Source organism: Typopeltis vanoorti, chromosome 14 (assembly GCF_054136105.1).
Source record: "Typopeltis vanoorti isolate ZY-2024b chromosome 14, IOZ_Tvanoo_1.0, whole genome shotgun sequence".
Taxonomy (NCBI): Eukaryota; Metazoa; Arthropoda; class Arachnida; order Uropygi; family Thelyphonidae; genus Typopeltis; species Typopeltis vanoorti.
In genome coordinates this window covers 27112736-27136265 of record NC_143562.1, presented here as the reverse complement: position 1 = coordinate 27136265, position 23530 = coordinate 27112736, and the positions used below count along the sequence as shown (strand labels likewise).

Genomic DNA, 23530 nt, shown 5'->3' with positions numbered 1-23530 from the left:
ATATCCCTGCACTTTTTGCTAATGTACCTTTGATGAGCTCCTTGACCTTATTAAGCCAAATTATCTCCTCTGACATAATTGAATAATTCAGATTCACCATATATGCAGGTTATTTCCTATTGAAAGGAAAAATATACAAACTGGATGGGATTGCTAAGGGTTCCCCTCTTTTTGCCCTCTAGCAAACTTCTATATGGAGCATTTTGAAAACCAAGCTCTCAACACAGCCACACCAAAACCAACAGTTTGGCTGTGCTGTGCTGTGTTGATGATGTGGTTGCTGTTTGACCTCATGGTCCACACACATTAGATACATTTTTGCACATCTTAACATCCTAAAATAAACTCCACCATAGAAAAAGAAAGTATAATAGGCTCCCCTTTTTTAGATACACTAGTGACGCATCTTCCTAATGGCTCATTATACTTTATCTACAGAAAACCCCATTCATACTGGTAGGTATTTACATAAACAATCGTGCTACCACCCTTCCCAAGAGAGTGACATCCTCAAAACTCTTACTCACTGAGTCAGGGCTACTTGTTCAAATGACACAGCTCTTGAAACTGAGCTCAGGGACCTTGGCAGCACCTTTTTAGCCAATGGCTACAGCCCAGATAAAATAGATAAAATATGAATGTAGCTCCCATCCCTCCTACACCCAATGCACAGGATCATAACAAACCATTTCCATACCATATGTCAAGAGTGCATCAGAAAAAATAGCCACAGTTCTTTACAAATACGATCTCCATACCACTTTCAAACCTTTCATTCAACTAGCTACTTTTTTTGTTCTCCTAAAGATAATCTACATCCAGGAGTGTATAAAGTTCATTGTGCCTGCAGGTTAGCTTACATTGGACAGACTTGTAGATCAGTTAACATCCACCTTGAAGAAAATAAAAAATACATCCGAGATCATCTGTATGGCAGGTTGGGATTGGCCGACCATGCTTTGGATACTCCTTCATATAAGATCAGATGGAAAAAAATATCTATATTACATAGCAGTTATGGGTCTGAGAGATTATTCTTAAAATCAGCGTCAGCTATGAAGCACTCTCCTAACCTGAAGTATGGTTGCATTAATTTACCCAATTTCTAGGAGACTATCATTTTAAGACCTAATAGCCAGACTTCTCTAAATTAACTTTGTAGTTATAGAACCCATAGAGGGGGGGGGGGTTTAATGTAAGGAATCATTAGAACAAGAGCCACTGCTAACCAACATCCTTTTACACTCCCCCTTGAAACTCAAAGCTCATCGAATCAACTTCACTGCTTTCGCTTTCATTCTATCTACTTCTGTTCTTTGGAACTGCCTCCCCAACTCTTCCTTCCCCAGAGAAATCAAACGTCAGCTGTTCAAACAAAATGTGAACAGATTCCTCCTTTCTTATCCTCTTTCCCACACACAGCAGTAATTTGCTTATGGGTCTTGTGACACTTTTGTGTGTGTGTGTTGTCAGGAGTTTGATGATAAACCAAAATACCACACTGTTCAAAAAAGTTTTGACTTATTTTGAGTATTGAGATTAGAAATAAGCTACCCAATTGAAGATGACCACAGATATGAGAATTCTGAGGAAACTTAGTGGAGGAACAAGATCAAATGAATTGTTGTTTGCAGTGCTTTAGAAGACCAAATATAAGAATGACTATATTGGAGACCTGACAAATAACAGATTAATTTGGAATACAATTTTTGAAAGAAAGCTGGTAATATTAAATGAAAACATAAATCCTGTTTAACAATCATAGTCTTCTGTATACCTCTTGAAGGTCTGCGAGTTCCTGGTAGCATTATACCAGGATATGCAATATACAAAGATTCTTAACCCTTTCCAGATCCAGACTTAATTTCCCAGAGTCAAGATCAAGAAATTATCAAGATTTTAGTATGTGTTTTCTCACTTACTTTCATGCATGCTGTTGCTTGCATAATGAGCTATTCCGGGTATTTCCATTTTTAAAAATGGATATAGTATTTCATTTGTTTATTATTTGGGAAAAGTTGGAACAAAAGATTTTTATATCAACTTTTCTCCACTCTACCATGTGATTTAGTGTATTGACTTCCTTGCAGTTTGGCTGTCATGGAGGATCTTGACTGCTTTATGGTTTACACTGACATGCACATTCAGGCTTAAGTGAACTACGAAAACAAATCAAATTGTCAATTATTTTGATACCTCTTAGTGAACTAGATGAAACATGACATTAACAAATGCCAATACACTTATGCAATAAGGATTTTCATCACCACACATCTTGGAATTTGGGATTATGTAAACTTTAGATGACAGAGTTTACTCCATATCCTGCTTTAATAGTTATTTTGCAACATGAACTAAGAGTCATAAAAGACACTTTTGACATCAATTGGTATAACTATGAATTGGAAGATCTCAAAGGTCTCTTTGATCAGATAGTCGAGCCACTCAGAATATTCAGGTTTAAGGCCAATGGTAAACCAGTCTTGAAAATATCTTTCTTACAATTCACTAAAAACATTATTATTATAATGTTTTATAATAAATTTTAAACATTATATTATTATTATAATGTTTTTAGTGAATTGTAAGAAAGATATTTTCAAGACTGGTTTACCATTGGCCTTAAACCTGAATATTCTGAGTAGTTCGACTATCTGATCAATATTATTATAAGAGCCTGTGTAGCTCAGTGGATGTGGCGTTTGCATACTACGGCGCTTGGCCACACGAAGGAAGACTTGGTTCCCAAGTTAGTCGATCTCTGGCACGGGCAAGCGGGTTTTTCCTCCCAGAAACTCGGGTTTTACGTCCCGTAAACTCAAGAAAATCGACCGTAGAACCCACATTATTTCAGACATTAAATATGTTGTGTTAGGGTTAGGGACCACGAGATGGTGGCACTTGAGCCGTCTCTCTTCACTGTGTATTGCTTAATTAGTGATAGCCTTGGGCCATCTATCTCTGATTGGTACCAGTGGAGATTGAACTGCCCACTCAGTCTCCAAAAGTTAGATAGGGCTAAATGGCCTCGCCTACTCCCCGTATACAGGAATATAAAGGCATTAGCTAATTTTTAAATTTATTATTATTAAGAGCGGCCTCCAGGGAGTCAGGAACTCATTGAGGAAAGCCATACTATTTGCACCAGCTGTCATACCTGTTCTAAAATTCATTCACGTCACTTGCATACACAACATCCAATGGCAATCTATTCCAATCACACACCACTCTGAGAGAAAAGACTAGCCCTCACCCTCTTTTTGACAGCTTCATTCTCAACTTCCGAGAATGTCCTCACATTCTTTCCCCACCCTCCATAAAATTAAAACTTTCATTTATTGAAATTCTGTATAACCCTTTCAGAAGGGTTATTTTTACAACTTCTCAATCTATCTTCATATAGATTGAGAATTTGTATTCCACTATTCTGATATCATTTTTAACTCTCTCCTTTACACTCTCTCTGCTGTATTAGAATCACCACAAGACAGATGCAAGCAATAGTCCAAGTGAGGTCTCAAGGCCTTGTAGAGAGGCAAAATGACTTCCTTAGCTTTACATGTCAAGGTTCATTTTAGCATTGCAATTATTCTCTGAGTTGTATTTATGATTTTTATAATAAAACCCTTGAACATCAACTTTCTGTCTACTAAAACTCCAAGATCCCTAGTCTGATCAGTTTTTTCTAATCGCACCAAAGTTCATATGCATGACCTTACATTTATTAACATTAAACTGACTGCCATTTTCACATGCCCACAATTCCAGCCTATTGAAACATTTTGCAAGTACTGCATCATTGCATCATCATCAGCTGTAATAGCAGTATGTTGCATGTCAAATCCTTCCCAATGTCATCAATATACAGATTGAATAACAATGGCCCAAGGACTGATCCTTGAGGCACACCACTGCACTGGCTGCCATGAATCTTGCCTCCTATACATGACTTTTTGATATCTGTTAGTCAACCATCCCTTTATCCATGCTAATAGTCCATAATCCAATCCCATATTCTTCAATTTATGCAACAGTCTTCTATGCTGTATTTTGTCAAAAGCCTTAGCAAAGTCCAAAAGTATCATGGTTATCCATTCCCCTTGTCTAACTCAGAGGCAACATTATTGCATAATGTGAGCAAGTTGTAAAACATGACCTTCACTTAGTAAACCCATGCTGTTTGTTGCAAAGTAGAGGTTCTCTGTCAACATATTCCTGAAAATGAGCCCTAACGACCTTTTCCAAATCGTCGCCACCACTCCTGAGATACTGATTGGTGAATAGTTGGATACGTCGGTCTTTGCACCATCTTGTGCAATGGGATTACCATACATTCTTTCCAGTCTTGTGGAATCTTCCGTGTTCTGAGATTCAAATTATATAGCCAGGTCAAAAGAATAGGCAGTCCAGCTGAACACTCTTTCTGCAACAGCTCTAGTACTTCCTCTTTATACACATGAATTTCCTCATACAGTGAAGAGGTAGCATTGAGTTTAATGTTGCATATACCAGGTTGATAGCTTTTGGCAAAATCTTATAACTTCCTTTTTATCCAAGAGTTTTCAAATCCTTCATTTGCACAGTTTCATATTATGTTATAGATATGCTGCCAGCTCATCAGTAATTCATCACGAATACATTAACTGCATTTATTTTATTTTATTTTTTTTTTTAAAGCAGGGGGTCAGTTTTGGCTGTCAGTAGCTCAGTACATGGGTTAAAAATGAAACTGGACACAAAAAAAAATTTCATTATGAAATACTGAAAAGATCATTGCTCATATTCAATTAAAACAAGTTCATGCTGATCTAAAAATTTTGGAAGGCAATTTCCTGAATATATAAGTTAATTTGTATCATTGTCCTTTGTCATCAGCAATACATTTATGCATGCAAGTATTTTAATTTGTGATCTGAGGATATTGGTGTCAGAAAAAAAAGTGAAACAGTATCAGAAATCACTAGTTTCTTTAGCTAATATGTAAATTGTAATTTTCCAGGCAAAGTAAATCACATTTTTTAATAACATATTTCAAATTCTCAGTGGGACTGGAGAACTCTCAAGAGTTGAATCATATACATAAAATAGAATTGTTGTTTTACATATTTGAGTAATCAGACTTAGCCTGGTCTCACTATCGTGCAAAATTTTACTTCACATATCCAAACAGGCCCTTAATAACCTTTTATAAGGAAAATGCTATATTTATTTATTGTTTCTGTATGAACATACTCCAGTCATGTGGCACGTTGGGTTCCAAACCGCTGTCGTATAGCAAATCACTGCCCCCCCACACACACACACTTTTGGATGCATATCATGGATGTCTGCTTAAGCAGTCATACATGTGCATATAAAGTAAATAAAGCATTAATTTACTTTAGTTACACATAAATTTAATAATATTAATCTTAGTATTTAATTGTAATAGGTTTACACATCTTCTGTTCACTGGAAGCAACAGGCATTGGTCATTATTAACAACAATAAAATAATAATTATAAACAGTTTATAATTCACAGTAAAACACAAAACATAATGTGCAAAATAAAATGTGCAAAACAATGTTGTAAACAAACAACTAATGAAAACTGTGCATCGGTTGGTTCATGGGAACGTTATGTTGCTAAAACCATTGTATAACCAAATACTGCATTGGTTAAAATTGAAAAGCAACCAGAACTTTTTGCATATTTTTTCACATATATATTTAAACAATAATTTATCCATATGAATATTGATACATCTATATATTGCATTTATATTTCTTACTTCTTAATAATCATTACTGTATCATCTAATATAATAATTGCTTTTTTTGTAGTTCTCTTTAATAATTTATGCCTGCTAAATGGAAAAGTCTTAAACTTTTTCTCTCTGTCCTTTTAGGATTGAGTTTCAGATGATACCATTATAAAACTTGAAATTGAATAATAATCCAATTTAGTGATGAATTATGGCCTATGGTGTCTTGCACAATCACAAAACAACCAAACTGAATATCATCATTTCCCAATACAAACTCATAAGCAGGTGTACTGGATACTATGGTAGTGGTAGATGTTAACTTTGCATTCTCGTTATTTGCTTCATATCAACAACATTCTTCCAAATTAAACAGTTATTTGTTTTGGTTTCCAATATTGTCAGATTCTTACATTTTGGTTTTCTAATGTACTACTAACTGCAACAATCAAATCTTGGTCTTCCTGTTGGTTTTTTTACTGCCATTCTCTCATCAAACCTATTTTTCTAATCTTTGCTTTATGTTTTATCTCCCTTTCTGTTTTAGCGTAATACCATCTTATTAGATTAACTCTTCTCACACCAACTTGCTTCCTGATATATTTTTGTAATAGGATTCTATCATTGATGCTCATCTTTTCAGTCCTCTATTTTTTCTCAGAAGTCTTATGTTTGTGTTCTCTAGTCTCTGACCAACTGCTTTATTTCTAGCCCAACTTTTAGATTCATAAATTAAAATTGGTTCGAACACTGTCTTACATATTGTTGGTTTAGTGTTTTGACTAATATTTCTCTTATTCCACATAAATATTCAACCTGCTATTACCTTGCTAGCTATTCTTATTCTGTTGTCTATTAAACCTAAGTGAAGCTGGCTAATAGCAGAAATGTTAGACTCGTTCTATAAGTTCTCCATAGAGAATGCAGTTGATTTTTTCCATATTACTGCTTATTTTCATGGTTTTCATCTTTATATTCCTTGCTTTCATACCAAATTTGTTACACCAATTTATTTAGGACTATAACATCTGCATTTATACAGATAATGTTTTCCTAAATCCATGACTGAGTTTAATATCTCTGATTTCTGTATCATCTTTAAGTCACTTTCCTTCTTAAGGTATTCCTTTCAGTTGAATAAGAGTAGAGATAGTATACACCCTGTCTTACACTTGATTTTATCTCAGATCATTTGAGATCATCTTCCTATACATACTCAATTCCAACTGCTGTGTCAAAAAATTGCTCACAAAATTGCTGTGTGTAATGTCCCATAAACACCACAAAAATTGAATTGTTTTTTTTTTGAAGTGACTTCCTATGAGCATCCTATCATGTGCCTTTTCCAAATCTGCAACACTTATTATACACATCTCTATGATTATATTCTCATTATTTCTTGACTGTTGGTCAAGTAAAAATCTAATCCTCACAACCTCTATTTGACCTAAACTCAGCTTATTTTTCCATCTTTGACCACTAATTTTTTAGTCTCTTCTCAGGTGCTTACATAAATCTCACCTGCAACTCTGAATAGAAAATTTTTCAGTAGAGCTAGTATGTATCCTTGCCTTATACCTGATTTTACCTTAGATCATCATCATTGTCTTTCTCCATTTTAGAGCTCTTTCAGTAGCATCTAGAACATTTTGCCACCTTCATGATATTATGTTATGTTCTTCAGTGTCTTCTCATGACTTATATTTTTCTCTGCATCTTCTTTTAAATGTTTCCCAAAGTGGGGTACATATACCCCTAGGGATGTATGAAAGGTCTTTAGGAGGTACAAGGCACTTGCTCTTTTAAATTTTGATTATTATTATTATTTACTTTTATATATTTGTCACCGTATTGTCGCATATAAGTCAGGTATGTTCTGTAATTAATATTTCAGTAACTAAAAATTCTAAAGGAAGTTTAAAATGAAATATGTCTCTTGGCATGAATCGACTAACCTCCATTAGGACTGCATCTGGTTGATGGCACATGATTGCATTTCATCTGCATGGTTCAAACTTCATGATATTTGCATTAATAGTTTAAATTCAAGTAATTTGAGCCATGCAGTCAGAATCCTCTCCTACATTTTGTAGTAATTTGTAGTAATTTGCTAGGGACTGTTACTTAAATTGTAACAGTCCCTAGCAATTGTTTCTTGACCCATGCATGATGCATCTATACAAGGGTCACAAATTGTCTCCTTGATGCAAAGCCACATCTATGGCTAAAAATAACAAATATAGACCCCAATTTCACCAAACTAATTTCTTTCCAAAAAAAGTTTCATTCATCTCATTAATTTTTTATTATTATTATTATGGAAAATTTAAATTCCATAATTCTGTTTCTACTGTATGTATATTTGATTTGTATAGCTAGAATCTGTTTAATAATTTAAAATATTGTTCTCATGTTTGTAATTTATTATAATGCAAATGTTACAAAATACATACCTTTATAATTATTCATGTATGAAAGAAACATTCTTCTAAATTCTTCCAGAATGCCTTTGCGTGAGAGGGGTATGCTAGTGTTACAAAAATTCAGCTAGTACTGAAAGTATGAGAAGCACTGCTCTGAGGCACAAGTCAGCATGACTGACTTGCCAATATTTTCCAGAACTGTCTCTTTAACTTCTTAAATTCACCATAGTGTTCTGATTTTCCTATCCTTGGAGACATCTATTACTCAACTTAGTTTCTGAGCTTAACATGTAAAAAGAAGAAGATGACAGACAACTTTGTCTCATGCTCCCTGGCAAGGAAATCAGTATTTTCTTCAGATTTTTCCGAATCTCTTCAGTTTGGTTCTTGTTTTCAAACTGTTTCACTTATTCTACTTGATTTTTATTTGATTTATTAATTATTTATTTTTTGTGATCCCACCCACCAAAGGTAAACCTATAGTACCATGGGTGGGCTAAGGATTTTTTTTCTGTTTTTATTTATTTTTATATATTTGTATTTTTTATTCATTTTTACCTGATCTGGAAATCCTTTTTATTCATTTTTACCTGATCTGGAAATCCATGTTTGGTCTTTGGTGCACACCAAAGACCAAACATGGAACTTTTCAAGTCCTACAATAAGCATTGAAATCTTCACTGGATAATGAAATGCTTCTACCACCTAAAGACAATTGCAAATATCCATGCCCACAACTTGTTGGTTGAAGAACGGTTACACTAACCACTCAGCCAACTGGGCCAGCAAATCCAAATACTTGAATCTGCAGTTCACTGAAAGATGCTTGACTTAGATACTATTTAAAACTTTTAGAAGATATTTTCCTTTCTGATGTTATCATTTTTATCCTGCTTAAAACTCCTGACTCAGGGAGGTGTACAGGTTATTATGATAGTACTACATATATAATTTATCATTCCCATGGTGATCATTCCTATATCCTGAACCAGCGTGATGGTACTTACTGTCCAAAATAACATAATAAATTCTTCTTATTTCTCGTGTATTCTCTCCATGTGATTGTATGCACATCTTTATTTCGGAACATGGTGATAGTAATTACCCATCCATATTCTGAACAGAAATCCAGATGGCACTTGCAATTATCATTAGTTTTTCTACTGCTCCATGTTTTTTTCAAGTTCTACTGAAAGCTTTCAGGAGAAAGTTTGTATGTCTTGTATTAGTTTCCTTCCCTGCTATTAAGATCTCCAGCTAAGAACCAGCATGCTTTTTTCTTTAGTGAAAGCAGCAGCTAAACTTACGTAAAACTCCTCTACTTCAGGCCTGCTAAAATGTTCTGTAGGACCTTCCTAGGCACAAATAAGTCATCACCCTACTTGATATTGTTTGCCATGGGGAAAAAAGTTTAGCCTTGTGCTTGTTGAATTCTATAGTTGATGCTTCCTTTTCCTGATTATTGTTGCTTGAATATATGATATCTTGTATTTATTATTTAGAACTATCTTGCTTATTTTGTCATGTTCATTCATCTAACACCAATTATGACAATAGTTCTTCTGTAATTCCTTTGTTAGGTCAGTTGTTTACTCATTATCTTTCTTGATCAATGAGAAAACATTTGAAGTTGTTCTAGTAACTGACTTTATGAAAATTAGGCTCTTTTATCAGTCATGTTCTAGTTACGACAGTCATTTTTGTATGTAGTTTAAGTCATTATAGTGCAATTTGGTCACTTTAGTCTCAAATTGCTAGCCCTTCCTTGTTCATTCACTATCCACATGGATACCTAGTGACTGATAAGACCACAGGAAGGTAGGAATTGGACTTTGGTTCATAATTCCTCTAGTTGTTTTCCTGCATTCCTTACAGATTATGTGGAGGTTTTCTCCCAATTAACAATCCATCTTTTTTTTTTTTTGTGATCCATAAGTGACCTGACCAAATGTAATTTATGGTTACCAGTTTATCAAACACTTATTGTATAGTTTACAAACAGTGCATAAACTACTTACAGTTCAATTTATGTGTATATCCTTTATCAGTTTGCCCATCCATAAGTGTTCAACCTATTTTTACTTGAGAATCAAAAGCATAACTAAAATGGAGGAAGTGCAATTTTTCTATTCCTATTTCATACTTCTTCAGCTTTGTTTTATTTTCGTAAGATCTCTATAATTTTATTAATTAATTTATTTATTTTGCAGCTTCTAAGGAATATTTTAAGCTGGCATGGTGTTTTAGCTGAAGCTCCTTTACAAGAATTAGCCTTGGCATCTTTATTAAACAGATACCTGCTGCTTGCTCTTAATAACTCACAGACACAAAAAGATACATTGGAAAAATGCAGAATGGTAAAGTACTTTTAAACTTTTGTCTGAGTACAGAATTTATATTCATTATCAGAAATGAGAATTTATTGACTTTTTAATTTTGACAAAACTGTTAATAGCTTTTTAGAATTTTTTTTTTAAATTGTTTTGAATTATTATATGCCATGTATCTGAACTATATATATCATGAATTATATGAATCATAAAAATTTGCTAAATTAAAAACAACAAAAATTGCTAATATAAACTTAAGTATCAAGAGTCCAGGTTTTGCAAATCATTAAGGGTCCAAAGTTGCAGATTTTTGTGTTAATATGATTTAATAGTAATAATTTTTAGATTACTTAAGTAAGGGAAGGGACTGATGCAAAAATTATTACAACCTGCTTATTCAAGTTGTAATATCACTTTTTGTGATAATTCCACCCACAAGTGGTTGAAAGTTTGTATCACATTGTGGATAGGTGAAGAGTTGAACAATCCATGTTTGCTCTGGTGGTTTCCACAAAGTAATGAAAGTCTCCCCAAAAAACTTTCATAAACATCCCCTTATGTTTTAAAAAATCTGCAACTCTGGATCCTTAATGATTTGCAAAACCTGAACTCTTGATGATACTTAAGTTTATATTAGTTTTTAATTTATAAGTGATTGAAATTCACTGACTTTTGGCTGGATTAATGAATTTTTATTTTTTTATTTTTTTTTAGCTTTTTTTTTTTTTTATGTTTAGTGTTTGTGAAGGAAAACTGTTGCTTGTCTCGGTTGGGAACCTGTACTACATTAATACCACATGTAGACTTATTTATTAAATGGGGTTTTTAATTAAATAATTTTTTTTTTAAAATTTTATATTTAGTGAGATAGCACTGCTGTTTTCTCCCTGATACATCAGCCACTAGAGGAAGCAGGAAAGTAATATTTTAAATGTAGTCTTTTCAACATCAAATAAATTTGTTAGAGAGCTTGAACTGTAAATAAATAAATGAGCATTCCTCTTGTGGTTTATACCTTCTCACCAAATCAGTGTTCTTTAAATTTTTCTTTAAAAGGCACATCAGATATTATTATTATTACGTAACACCTCCAGGGAGTTCAAAGACTCATTGAGGGAGGGCACCTACTCTACAACTCTCCCTCTCTACCACTTCAACAACCGCAACTACCTTCATCATCTACACCAACGCCATCTACCACCGACCACCACCAGTATTTTCACTAACATCCATGCCCACGGCAGAATTCGCTTTTGGCTGGAAAGCGGATACGCTAACCACTCAGCCAACCAGGCCAGCCGGCTTATATCAGAGAAGAAATTTCAAGTCTTTCTGAAATTTCTCATAAAATTTCTCTAGGATATTTGAAATTGAAGTGTATAACAAAAAATGAGTAACAGAAATAGCACAATATGCTAATTTTGTTTCTGCAATATTAAGCTTATGCTCAATGTCTTAAAAGAAAATTTTCATGATCTAGATATATATGTCAAAAATTCCGTCATATTGTACCATCATGTTGGATTTTGGTTCAAGCTAATAAAAATTCAAATAAGTCAGCTAAATCCCAAACTGCCAGCCAATTCTCATTCATTCAGTTTTTAGATACAATTAGCTAAAGAGAAGTCATGGGAAGATTTTGGTTAAGACCATAGAAAATATCAGGAAGGTGGTAAAATATTCTGGAAGCTATTAAAAAAAACTTGGAAATGAGGGGAAAATTACAAAGTCATCTTTATTATCTTAAAAAGAATCAAAGATAATAAAGTGACATAATAACTGAAGATAAAGATAGTCTGGTTATCTGGAGTAATTTACTCTGAAAGATTGCTAAATGAGACAACCAGTTACAGCATGGTAGAAGAAAACACTCAACAGGGATGCAATCAGTAAATATTCATACTTAAAGTAACAAAAATCCATCAAAAACCTGAAATGTGAAAAGGCAACTAGAGAAGATGATATTCAATCAGAAATACTGAAATATGAAAGGGGGGAAAATCTTACAGTGATTACATTGCATAATTCAGAAGATCTAGTCAGAGGCTTGAATTCCAGATAATTGAAGCAGAGCTCTCATAGTACCCATCTTCTTCTTTTCACCATTTTCTGTCCACTGCTGGATGAAGGCCTTCTCCAGTTCTTTCCACCTTTCTCTGTTCTTGGCAATGGTTGACCAATTTTTCCCAACAAAATTTGACAATTCATCATTCCACCTTCTTTTAGGATGTCCTCGGCCTCATTTCCCTTCTTTTGAAATCCAGTTTGTTAGTATGGTGGTCCATCACTGATCTTCTCTTCTGAATAGATGTCCAGCCCATTTCCATTTTAGTCGTGGTGAAGAATGATGTCAGTGATGCTCATCTGGCTTCTTATCCAGGTGTTTCGCTTCTTATCTTTTAATGTGATGCCTAGCATCAACCTCTCTATTTTTCTTTGAGTTGTTAATTTATTTGGCAGTGCTTTTGTTAGCGACCAAGTTTCACAGCCATATGAGATGACTGGAAGTATACACTGGTTAAATGTCTTGGTTAAAAAGGAAACAAAAATGAATGTGCGAACCACAGAGGAATTTCTCTACTGAGTGTTCCTGATAAGATTTCTGCAAATATACTTGAAGAAATGCTAAGAAAAATTGTGGAAGGGAAACTTGGAGAAGAACAAGCTTGGTACAAATAATTGAGAAATTAAGGGAATATAATGGGGATCTGTATCTAAGTTTTAGAAAAGGCATATGACAAGATGCCAAGAGAAAAGCTGTTCAGAATGGTACAGCGATTTAAATGGGATATATATCTGATAATACATAGTCTATATTTGAGTTATGCTCAAATGGACAAAACAACCAATTTCAAAAATTTTGCAATATGTTCCTATCAAAAACATTTCACTTTCAGAGGTCCTAAATACAATTTATCATTTATTGAGAGAGGAAAGTTGTCACTTGTTTCCTTCGAGAAGCAGTATCCTTTTTAAAATTTCTGATAAGTTTGCGGTGTGAATGTAGGGTTGGTCATTTTATTTCAACTTCTGCTCTGAGTGTTATAATGAATCTGTATAGCATAAGATTTCATTTTGACAAATAGCCACTGCAACATCATTGTTTTTTTGTAATAGATTTCTTCCCACTCTTAATGAAAAGTTTTTTTTTTTTTTTCAAAAAATTTTGGCTTTATTTCAGTACTGATATGAAATACATGGATCACTTTTAGCACTTGTGCTCATTGCAGTTTCTGAAATTTCATCTTCTGTTCTTTTCTTATATCTGTACTGAAATAATTAATGAGGAATAGAAATATATGATGAAATAAATTAATGCAATTTATATTAATGAGCAACACTATCACAAACAAGAAATTACTGCAAAACTAGTCACTTTGCAGCTTTATAGTATTCAGTTTTCATTAAAATATGCACTCAATGAAAATAGTAGATGAGAGAGTGAAAGAAAACACAGATAATATAACTTGGCATCTATATAAGATTAATGCTGCATGCAGTAAAGAACGAATTTCTTCATATTTACATCCAGCTTTCATGTAATCAGTTTAAGAGTTACATATCTTTCAGCTTAAGGCCATGAGTCAACATCCTCTGTGGCTTAGAAAAAAAGATCCGACAAATATCAGCAAATCTTGTTGGTATTTAAAATAAATCTTGTATGTTTTATTAAAATGCCAATACTCTGGATGAACAGTCATGTGTCAATGTTGAATCTCACATTTTTTAAAGTCCATATGATCTTTTATTGTATATAAATTAATTTTTTTTTTAATATTGAATAATAAATAGAAAATTTTGATATTTATGTTGTATATTTGGTGACCACATAAAAATTTCTTGATAGCCATGTTTGGTCATCACGGCTGCACTAGAGAGCTGCTGCTCTAGAACTAGTTTCATAAGTTGTGGAAGGTGGAATAAAAACAACTTGGTGTTGATAAATCTGGCAATAATCTGTACAAACAAAGATCTCTTGGCTGGCAGTAACTAAATATTTTTAGCCATAATCAGAATATTTAGTTGATACCGTGTAAGCAAGAGTCTTGTAAGTCAAATTGCTACTGAGCTTACTAGATATACATATTACATAGCAAACTTCAAAAGTTTTACTTTATTTTTGGTACAGAAAGGCTGTAGACCACTGACTTTTTTTTTTTTTTTTTGTCACCCCAGCGTTTCTGCCTAAGTACCAAAGAAGATCCAGATAGTACAAATAGAACTCAAAATATGTGTAGAAAGGCTTATGTGTTCGTCATACATGCTGTTTAATTTTGACGGTATATATATCCGACCACAGAATTATAAGTGAATAATTATTTATTGACTTACTGCTAATATTTCACTGGTGTTTATAAACAGCATCTTCAGAGCACAACAACATGGTGTAAAAAGGGGACTAGTTTACAAAAAATTGTAGCAACAACAACACAAAGACTAAAGTCCTAATTAGGCACCCTCTATATTAAAAAAAAAAACCAGTACTAGTTATGTCTTAAGATGACTGCCTCCCAAATCTTAGGTAAATTTATACAGTCATTTGTTGAGATTTGGAGTATGTTTCAAGGCTTCTGTTGCTGCTAAGAACAATCTCTCTGACTTGTAAAAGCTTCTGTGCAGTACTTTTGTTTTCTTCCAGTTGATCCTGTGTGCAGGGGTATCCAAAGCATGGTCTGCTAGGCCCGACTTGCCATAGCAATAGTGCCGGATGTATCTTTTATGTTCACTGATGCAGATGTCCATAGTTCTTCCTGTTTGACCATAGTAAGCTTGATCACATAAGCAGAGTACTTTGTAGACTCCTGGATGTGATAACGGAGGGATGCTGATCTTGGGTGAACGGATGAGAGTTGCTAATTTGACGCATGGTCTGAATATGGTGCATAGTTGATGTTTATTGAGAATTCCAGATATCTTTTCCGATGTGCCTTTAATGTATAGGATAGTAACTGTTATGTTGTTCTCTATGGTGGATAGTGGGAGGGGTTTCTTAGGAACATTTAGTATTTTGTATATCTTATGTGGATTATAGCCATTGCCCAAGAAAGTATGGCATAAGTGAGCCAGTTCAGCAGCAAGAGCATTGTCATTGGAACAGATTGCTCTCGCTCTGTGGGTTAGCGTTTTTAAGATATCATACTGTGGAGAAGGGTGATGGTGATTGTTTGTGTAAATATCTCACTGTATGTGTAGGTTTCTTAAAACTGAGAATGATAAGGAACCATCTGGAAGACGTGTGATTAGTGTATCCAGGAAGGGCAGACAGTTATTAGTTCCAGTTCCATTGTAAAGTGGATTTTTGGGTGTTGGCTATTTAAATGCACTAGGAATGTATCCAGTGTGTCTGGGCCATGTGGCCAAATAGCAAGCACATCATCAACATAGCATAGCCAAAGGGTTGGTTTGAGAGTGGCTGTATTGATAGCTAATTTTTCCAGGTGTTCTATGTAGAAGTTTGCTAAAGGGAAGCCCATAGCTGTCCCATCTAATTGTTTGTGTATGTATTTTCCCTTTCCATGTGAAATATCCTGCATGTATTGTGAATTTAAATAGTTCAAATATATCAAGGGGGAAGTGTGACTTTAGCAGATTAAGGGTTTCAATTAGTGATACATTTGTGAATAGTGAGGTGATATCAAAACTCACCATTAAGTCTGAACTTTTTAAGGTATGGTGTTCTGAAATACTTTTGAGGTGTACAGAATTTTTGACAAAGGAGGAGAATTGTTTGTGAGAGTGGCTAGTAGTTTAGCTAAATGTCTAACCAGTTTGTATGTGGGACTATTTATACTATATACAATAGGGCGTAAGGGTGTACCTTGTTTGTGAATTTTTGGTGCTCCATATATCCTGGGTGTTTTAACATGGAACGGCTTGAGTTTGTTTACTGTTTCTTTGGGCCAGGAAGTGACTTTTTTTCAGTAATTTATGCACCTTATTCTTTTGTGTGTTGGTGGGATTGCGATCTCTAATTTTGTATGTTGACTGGTCTTATAAAAGTGTGTGCATTTTGTTTTTATTCTGTATCCGCCACCACTGTTACGTTCCCTTTGTTTGCTTTTGTTATAATCTGGTTGTTATTATGTAACTCTTTTAGAGCAATGATTTCCTTATGTGGGATATTATTTCTGGGAGGCTTAGACTGGATTAGGATGTTGACCACATCTAAACATATGTTATTCGCTATTGCCGGAGGCAGGTCGTGTATTCCCCATTTGACGGATGCCATTATTTTGGCTTTTGGAACTTGTTGGACATCTGCATCAGTGAACATAAAAGATACATCAGACACTATCGCTATGGAAAGTTGGGCCTAGCAGACCATGCTTTGAATACCCTTGCACAGGATCAACTGGAAGAAAACAAAAGCTTTTACAAGTCAGAGAGATTGTTCTTAGAAGCAACAGAAGCCTTGAGACATACTCCGAATCTCAACAAATATGGCTGTATAAATTTCCCTAAGACTTGGGAGACAGTCATCTTAAGACATAACTAGTACCTGCTTTCTCTCTCTGTTTTTTTTTTTTTTTTTTTAACATAGAGGGCCCCTAATTAGGACCTTAGTCTTTGTGTTGTTGTTACAATTTTTTGTAAACTAGTCCTTTTGTTACACCATGTTGTTGTAGTTTCGCATACTGTGACAAACTATTTTGTGCTCTGAAGATGCTGGTTATAACACCAGCGAATTATCAGCAATAAGTCAATAAATAATTATTCACCTATAATTCTGTGTTCTGATATATATACTGCCAAAATTAAACAACAAAACTCAAAATAGCTGTGCATAGTGAAACCCAACTCTAATGAAAGGCAGTGTTCAGTCCCCATTCAGAATTATCCTTTTAATTATATAATACTACTTGTGCTTTTGTTTAATGTGGGGGGAACACCTAGCGATAATAATGAGCTTAGTTTTATTTAATTATTGAGCCAGTATTTCACATTCTTTATAAGCATAGCAGTAAGGATAGACACATGCATGCAGACAACCCAGAACAAAAGCAAACATTAGACTGCATACTAAATGTTTTAATCCTACAGAACTAATTGTGGGCACATGAGACTTTTATTGTTATACTGTCTCATATTTATTATTATTATTGTCATCCCTAGGCATTTGTTTCTTTGCAATTAAACAAAAGCACCAAGTAACAATCAGTGAATTCACACTAGATTAGTGTGTCTAGTAGTGCACACTAGAATAATGCTTATCCTGAAGATTACCTTATTATAATGCCATCGTCATTTTCTGATATGTACCCTCACAGTGTGTACAGAATACTGCTGATAATGCCACTGAATTCAAGTTTGTATTATTATTTGCTTACTATCAACAATTTTCTTCCACATAAATATGTGATTTTTCAGGTTTCCTGTATTATAAAATCTTATATTTTGATCCTACTCCTGCCATCTAAATCATCAAAGACCTATTTTTTGTGAATCTTTATTCTTCTATCTAAATGATAATATTAGCACCTTAGATTAACTCTTCTCATTCTTGAATTATAAATGGAGATATAAAAAGGAAATTGTTAATTTCCTTTTTATATCTCCATTTATAATACATGTGCCCCATTGATTGCCATATGTTCATACTTTCACTTTCCCCATTCTTAATTTTCTCAAAATTCTCAGTTCTGTAAATTAAAACTGGTGTGGTGTTTTTGCTAATTTCTTTCATTCCATACAAGTTTATTCACCTTGCTCTTGTCATGCTAACTGCATTTATTCTGTTACGTATTTCTGTACTTAGTTTGCCATCTTTACTAAAAATTGTGCCTAAATATTTGAAATGCTTTCCTCATTCTGTGGGTTCTCCATCAAGAATGCAAGTAATATTTTACATGTTCCTGCCTATTCTAACTGCTGGCTTACAACTTAAGCATAGGTTATATGCATAAAAAAAATAAAGATATTAGAAAGGAATTGAAATTGTTACCATTCAAGAATCTGTGAACAGAACTAACCTAAAACGGTATATAGTTATGCAAACAGAATGGGAGATAGGAAGCTAGTAATCTTAATCATTGAGTAAGACAAGTTCACACTCTCTCCTTCGACTGTTGTTATTTGTCATCTGCATGGATCACATTATGATCCATGCAAATGGAAAGTAGTATTAGGCCTGATATCAAAACTGGAGATGTTCATATCAATTCTTTACTTTATGCAGGAAGGTGATAAGAATATTTTCCTAAATAAATTCATTACAGGCTTTCAGGATTCTTTAAATTAGTTGAATAGCCTGTAACTAATTTGGTATGAAAATCACCAGCAAAAAGACAAAGACTATGAAAATATACAGGTATATTGAAAACATAAACTGCAGGGGTGCTTAAGGGTCAAAGCTGTATAACTGAGAGGAGACCTCCACATAGCCTTTAAAGGAATGCGGAGAACCGACCAGGGCTTCTGACCTAATGTCCAATCCTCACCTTCTCGTGGTGCACCCTGTTGGGTATCTACCTGGATACTGAACGAACGAGGATGGGCTGGCAATTTGGGATTTAGCCGACCAAATTGTATTCCTATTGGTTAAGCCAAAATACAAAATGATGGTACAACATGACAAAATTTCATGACGGCTGGGGCGTCGCCCGGTTAAACAAGGCCCCCGTTGTTTTCTCCAGGGAACCAGGGCGAACAGCAAAAAGTCAGCTACTGGAACAAATCTGAAAACACACCCCCAACTCATCATCACCAGAGTTAAAGATCGGTACTATCAACATAAGAAGCCTGAATGGCAAAGAAATGGAGCTAGCTGAGGAATTAGATAAGTACCAGATTGACATAATATGGGGTGACTGAAACAAAAAAAGACAAAAACTGGTGAAATCTTTCTGAGCAATAAATACAAAATGTTATATTCAGGTAATGACAATCAAGGAAAAGAAGGAGTAGCCATAGCATTCAACACAGAATACGGGGCTAATCTTCTTGAATTGCAGGCAGTGTCAAGTAGAGTGATTTGGGCAAATATGAGAATGTGGAACTGGACAATGAGACTGATTTATGCCTATGGTCCCACAGAAGGTTTACTAAGGTAGAAGTGGAGGAATTTTTTGAGACTCTAGAGAAAGCTACTGACACAATGAAAAAGGAAAAGTTGGTCCTTGTTGGGGATCTAAATAGCAGAGTAGGAAGCGATTGTCAGACATACAAAAATGTTTTGGGAAAATTTGGAGAAAAGAGCAAAGCTAATAATAATGGCAAATACCTGTTGGATTTCTGCTGAGGACATGGACTGGTTATTACTAACACCATGTTCCAACATAAAAATGTGCACAAATTCACATGGAGAGAAGAGGCAAGGAATAAGAAAAATCTCATTGACTATGTTATTGTTGATAGTGATGTTTTCTCCCTGGTGCAGGACACCAGAGTGTACAGAGGATTTGAAATTGGAAGTGATCACTATTTAGTCTTGAGCAGGATAAAATTGAATTTCATATTGAAAAGAATGAAATGTAAGAAAGTTTTAAAGTGAATAAAAGTTGAGCAGCTCTCAGATGTGAACTGTAGACTAAAATACACAAAGTTTGTTGGAAAAAATTTGAGTTTGAGAACAGGAATCAAACCTTGGAGATTCGGTGGCAAGCCTTGAAGAAAATCCTGATTGATTCAGCTAGAGAGGCATGTGGTGAAGTTGTGTGCAAGGATGGAAAAATAATGAGAACTCCATGGTGGACACAGGAAGTTAAAGAGGCAGTGAAGGAAAAGAAGGAAGCATGTCAAACGTTCCTGGCAAATAAGTCAGCTTGTGCTCTTAGAGAATATAGAGACAAATGTAAGAAAGCTAAACACTGTGTAAAACTAGCTAAACAAAAGTCATGGGAGGACTTTGGCAAGAACATAGAAAATAAATATAAAGAAGGTGGCAAAACATTCTGGAGGTTGTTGAAGAAGCTTAGGAATGGAGGAAAGAGTGCTGTAAAAGGAGTTAGAGATGATAAAGGTGAAATGAAAACGGGAGAAAAAGATATCCTTGAAGTATGGAGTAATTACTTTGAAAAACTGCTAAATGAAACAAGCAGTGATGACAGCACAATGATAAAAAACACCGACCAGACATGCAGTCAGGAATACATATCCATACTTGAAGTAGAAAAAGCCATCAGAGGCTTGAAATGTGGAAAGGCAGCAGAAGTAGATGATATTCGACCAGAAATGCTGAAGTATGGTGGTATAAAAGTCTTACAGTGGCTGCACTGCATAGTTCAGAAAGCCTGGACAGAGGGACGAATTCCCGATGATTGGAGTAGAGCTCTCATAGTACCCATATATAAAAAGGGAAATAAAACTGAATGTGAGAATTACAGAGGTATTTCCCTACTGAGTGTTCCTGGCAAGATCTATGCAAGTATACTTGAGAAACGGTTGAGAGCAATTGTGGAAGAAAAGCTTGGTGAAGAACAAGTTGGATTCAGGCCAAATAGAGGCTGTCAGGATCAGATCTTCACTTTACGACAAATAGTCGAGAAAGCATGTGAATATAACAAAGATCTGTATTTAAGTTTTGTCGATCTGGAAAAGGCATATGACAAGGTGCCAAGAGAGAAGCTATTCAATACGCTACCGTTATATGGTGTCAATGGGGCATTATATCAAGCAATACGTAGTCTTTATTTGAGTTGTAAGTCAGCAGTTAGAATTGAAGAAAGTACAGGAAGGTGGTTTAATGTTAAATCTGGTGTGAGACAAGGATGTACATTATCCCCTCTGTTATTCATTATCTATATGGATCACATTATGAAGGAAAGTGGTATTAAACATGATATCAAAATTGGAGATGTTAATGTCAGCTCTTTGCTTTATGCGGACAATGTTATACTTCTAAATAAATCCGCTACAAGTCTGCAAGATTCTCTGACTAAATTGAATAACTGTTGTAATAGATATGGTATGAAGGTCAGCAATAAAAAGACAAAAACAATGAAAATAGGAGAATCATTGAAAATTTCAACTGTATTGTGAAAGGAGGACCTATGGAACAAGTAAAACATTTCAGCAGCTACTTATGCACGATTTTTAGTGAAGATGGTAAATTAAATATGGAAATAGACAACAGAATCAACAATATGGTAGGAAGTCAATTGAATAAATTCATATGGAATAAGAGAGAAATTAGGAACACTAAATTAGCTGTATACAAGACAGTGTTCAAACCAGTTTTAACTTATGGATCTAAGAGCTGGGTCAGAAGTAAAACACTTGACCAAAGACTAGAGACCGCAGATATGAGAGTCCTGAGAAAGATTAGAGGCGTGAACAGATGTCATCAATGGCAATCATATTAAAAACGAGAATATTAGGAAAGAACTTGACATTGTCAGCATCCAGGAATGTGTTAGCAGAGCTAATCTCAAGTGGTATGGTCACTTAAACAGAATGGGCGAAGAAAGATTAGCAAAACAAGTGTTCTCTGCCAAGTTGGCAGGAAAATTACCCAGAGGAAGACCAAGATATAGGTGGATTGATACGGTACAAAGTGCCTTAGACGATAGAAATATAAGATCTGGTAATGTTGGAGTCTTGACAAGTAACAGACTGATTTGGAGGAAAATTGTAAATAGGAAGTTAGTAATGATGTAAATTTTTCATGTAGTACTATCATATCCTGTACACTCCTTAAGGGTACATGGCAGGAATTTGATGATGATGACTGCCTTCTGAATGGAAAACGTAATAAACTTGTGAAAATGACAAATTAAATATAGAAATAGACAACAGAATTATCAAAGCTGAATGATAGGGGGTCAACTGATGAAATTTATATGGAATAAAAGAGAAATTAATCAAAATACCGAATTGCTGTATACAAGACAGTATTCAAACCCATTATAACTTATGGATCTGAGAACTGTGTTAGAAATAAGCCTTAATCAAAGACTGAAGATTAGGGGAAAGAACAGATGGCATCAGTGGTAGTATCATATGAAAAATGAAGATATTAGGGAAAGAACTGGACATTGTTAACTTTCAGGAATATGTGAGCTAAAGTAATATAGTATACAAGACAGTATTCAAACCCATTATAACTTATGGATCTGAGAGCTGTGTTAGAAATAAGACTTAATCAAAGACTGAAGATTAGGGGAAAGAACAGATGGCATCAGTAGTAGTATCATATGAAAAATGAAGATATTAGGGAACTTGACATTGTTAACTTTCAGGAATATGTGAGCTAAAGTAATATAGGTTGGTATAGTAACTCAAACTGCATGGGAAAGGAAGGATTAGTTAAAAAAAAAAAAAAATTCTGCTGATCTTTCTTTCCTTTTGGTCCTTTTTCTGTTTTGCTAAACAGATTAGCACATTGTCAAGTTCCTTCCCTAATATCTTGCCAAAATCTTTTTAGCAGAACAGGAGAAGAGGTGGCCACTATCTAGGTGATTTAAAAGATGACCAAAATATAAAACCTGATGGTATTGGAGACCTGTCAGATAAGGTTGATTTGGAGGAAAATTGTTGATAGGATACTGTAATAGTACTACATTATTATTTTTATTATTATTGTAGGGGCATCTCCATGGAGTCTGAAGGCTCGTAACTAGAGACCCAAACAATCCACACAATCTATCATACCTCTCCTTGAACCCATTAATAGACAAAGTGCTCACAACTGATTCTGGCAACCCATTCCACTCATTCACAACTCTCCAAGCAAAAACTCTAGTCTTCAGACCCTACTAACCACACTTTTATTCAGCTTCCAGGGATGATCCCTGGTTCTGGCCCCTTCAACCAAGAAACATTGCTGAAACATATTCCCCTGCATCAATCCTATAAAATCCTTTAAGCAACTTAAATGTTTCTATCATATCCCTTCTTTTTCTACTGTCAACCAACTTCTGCAATCCACACACCCTCAACCTATTTTCATAGGAAACATTCCGCAGACCACTCACCTCTGAATCCTCTCCACTGCTTCCACATTCCCAAGAAACCCAGGAGACCAGATTTGAGCACATTAATCCAGATGTGGACATGTCGAAGCCTTATCAAGCAGAATAACTTCTTTATCTCTAC

At 34.7% G+C, this 23530-nt stretch overlaps 1 protein-coding gene across 2 annotated transcripts in view; it reads left to right on the top strand.

Moving 5' to 3' along the window:
• The window catches only part of LOC150099324 (PAX3- and PAX7-binding protein 1-like), a 291434-nt gene that overhangs the window by 250194 nt on the left and 17710 nt on the right, over positions 1–23530 (top strand). The window contains exon 17 of one of the 2 annotated variants that reach the window (XM_090403794.1): positions 10379–10525. In XM_090403794.1, the coding sequence (XP_090259920.1) occupies positions 10379–10525 (147 nt within the window). Of the gene's footprint in view, positions 1–10378; positions 10526–23530 lie in introns of those variants that run through there. The other variant, XM_090403795.1, reaches the window with a different exon arrangement.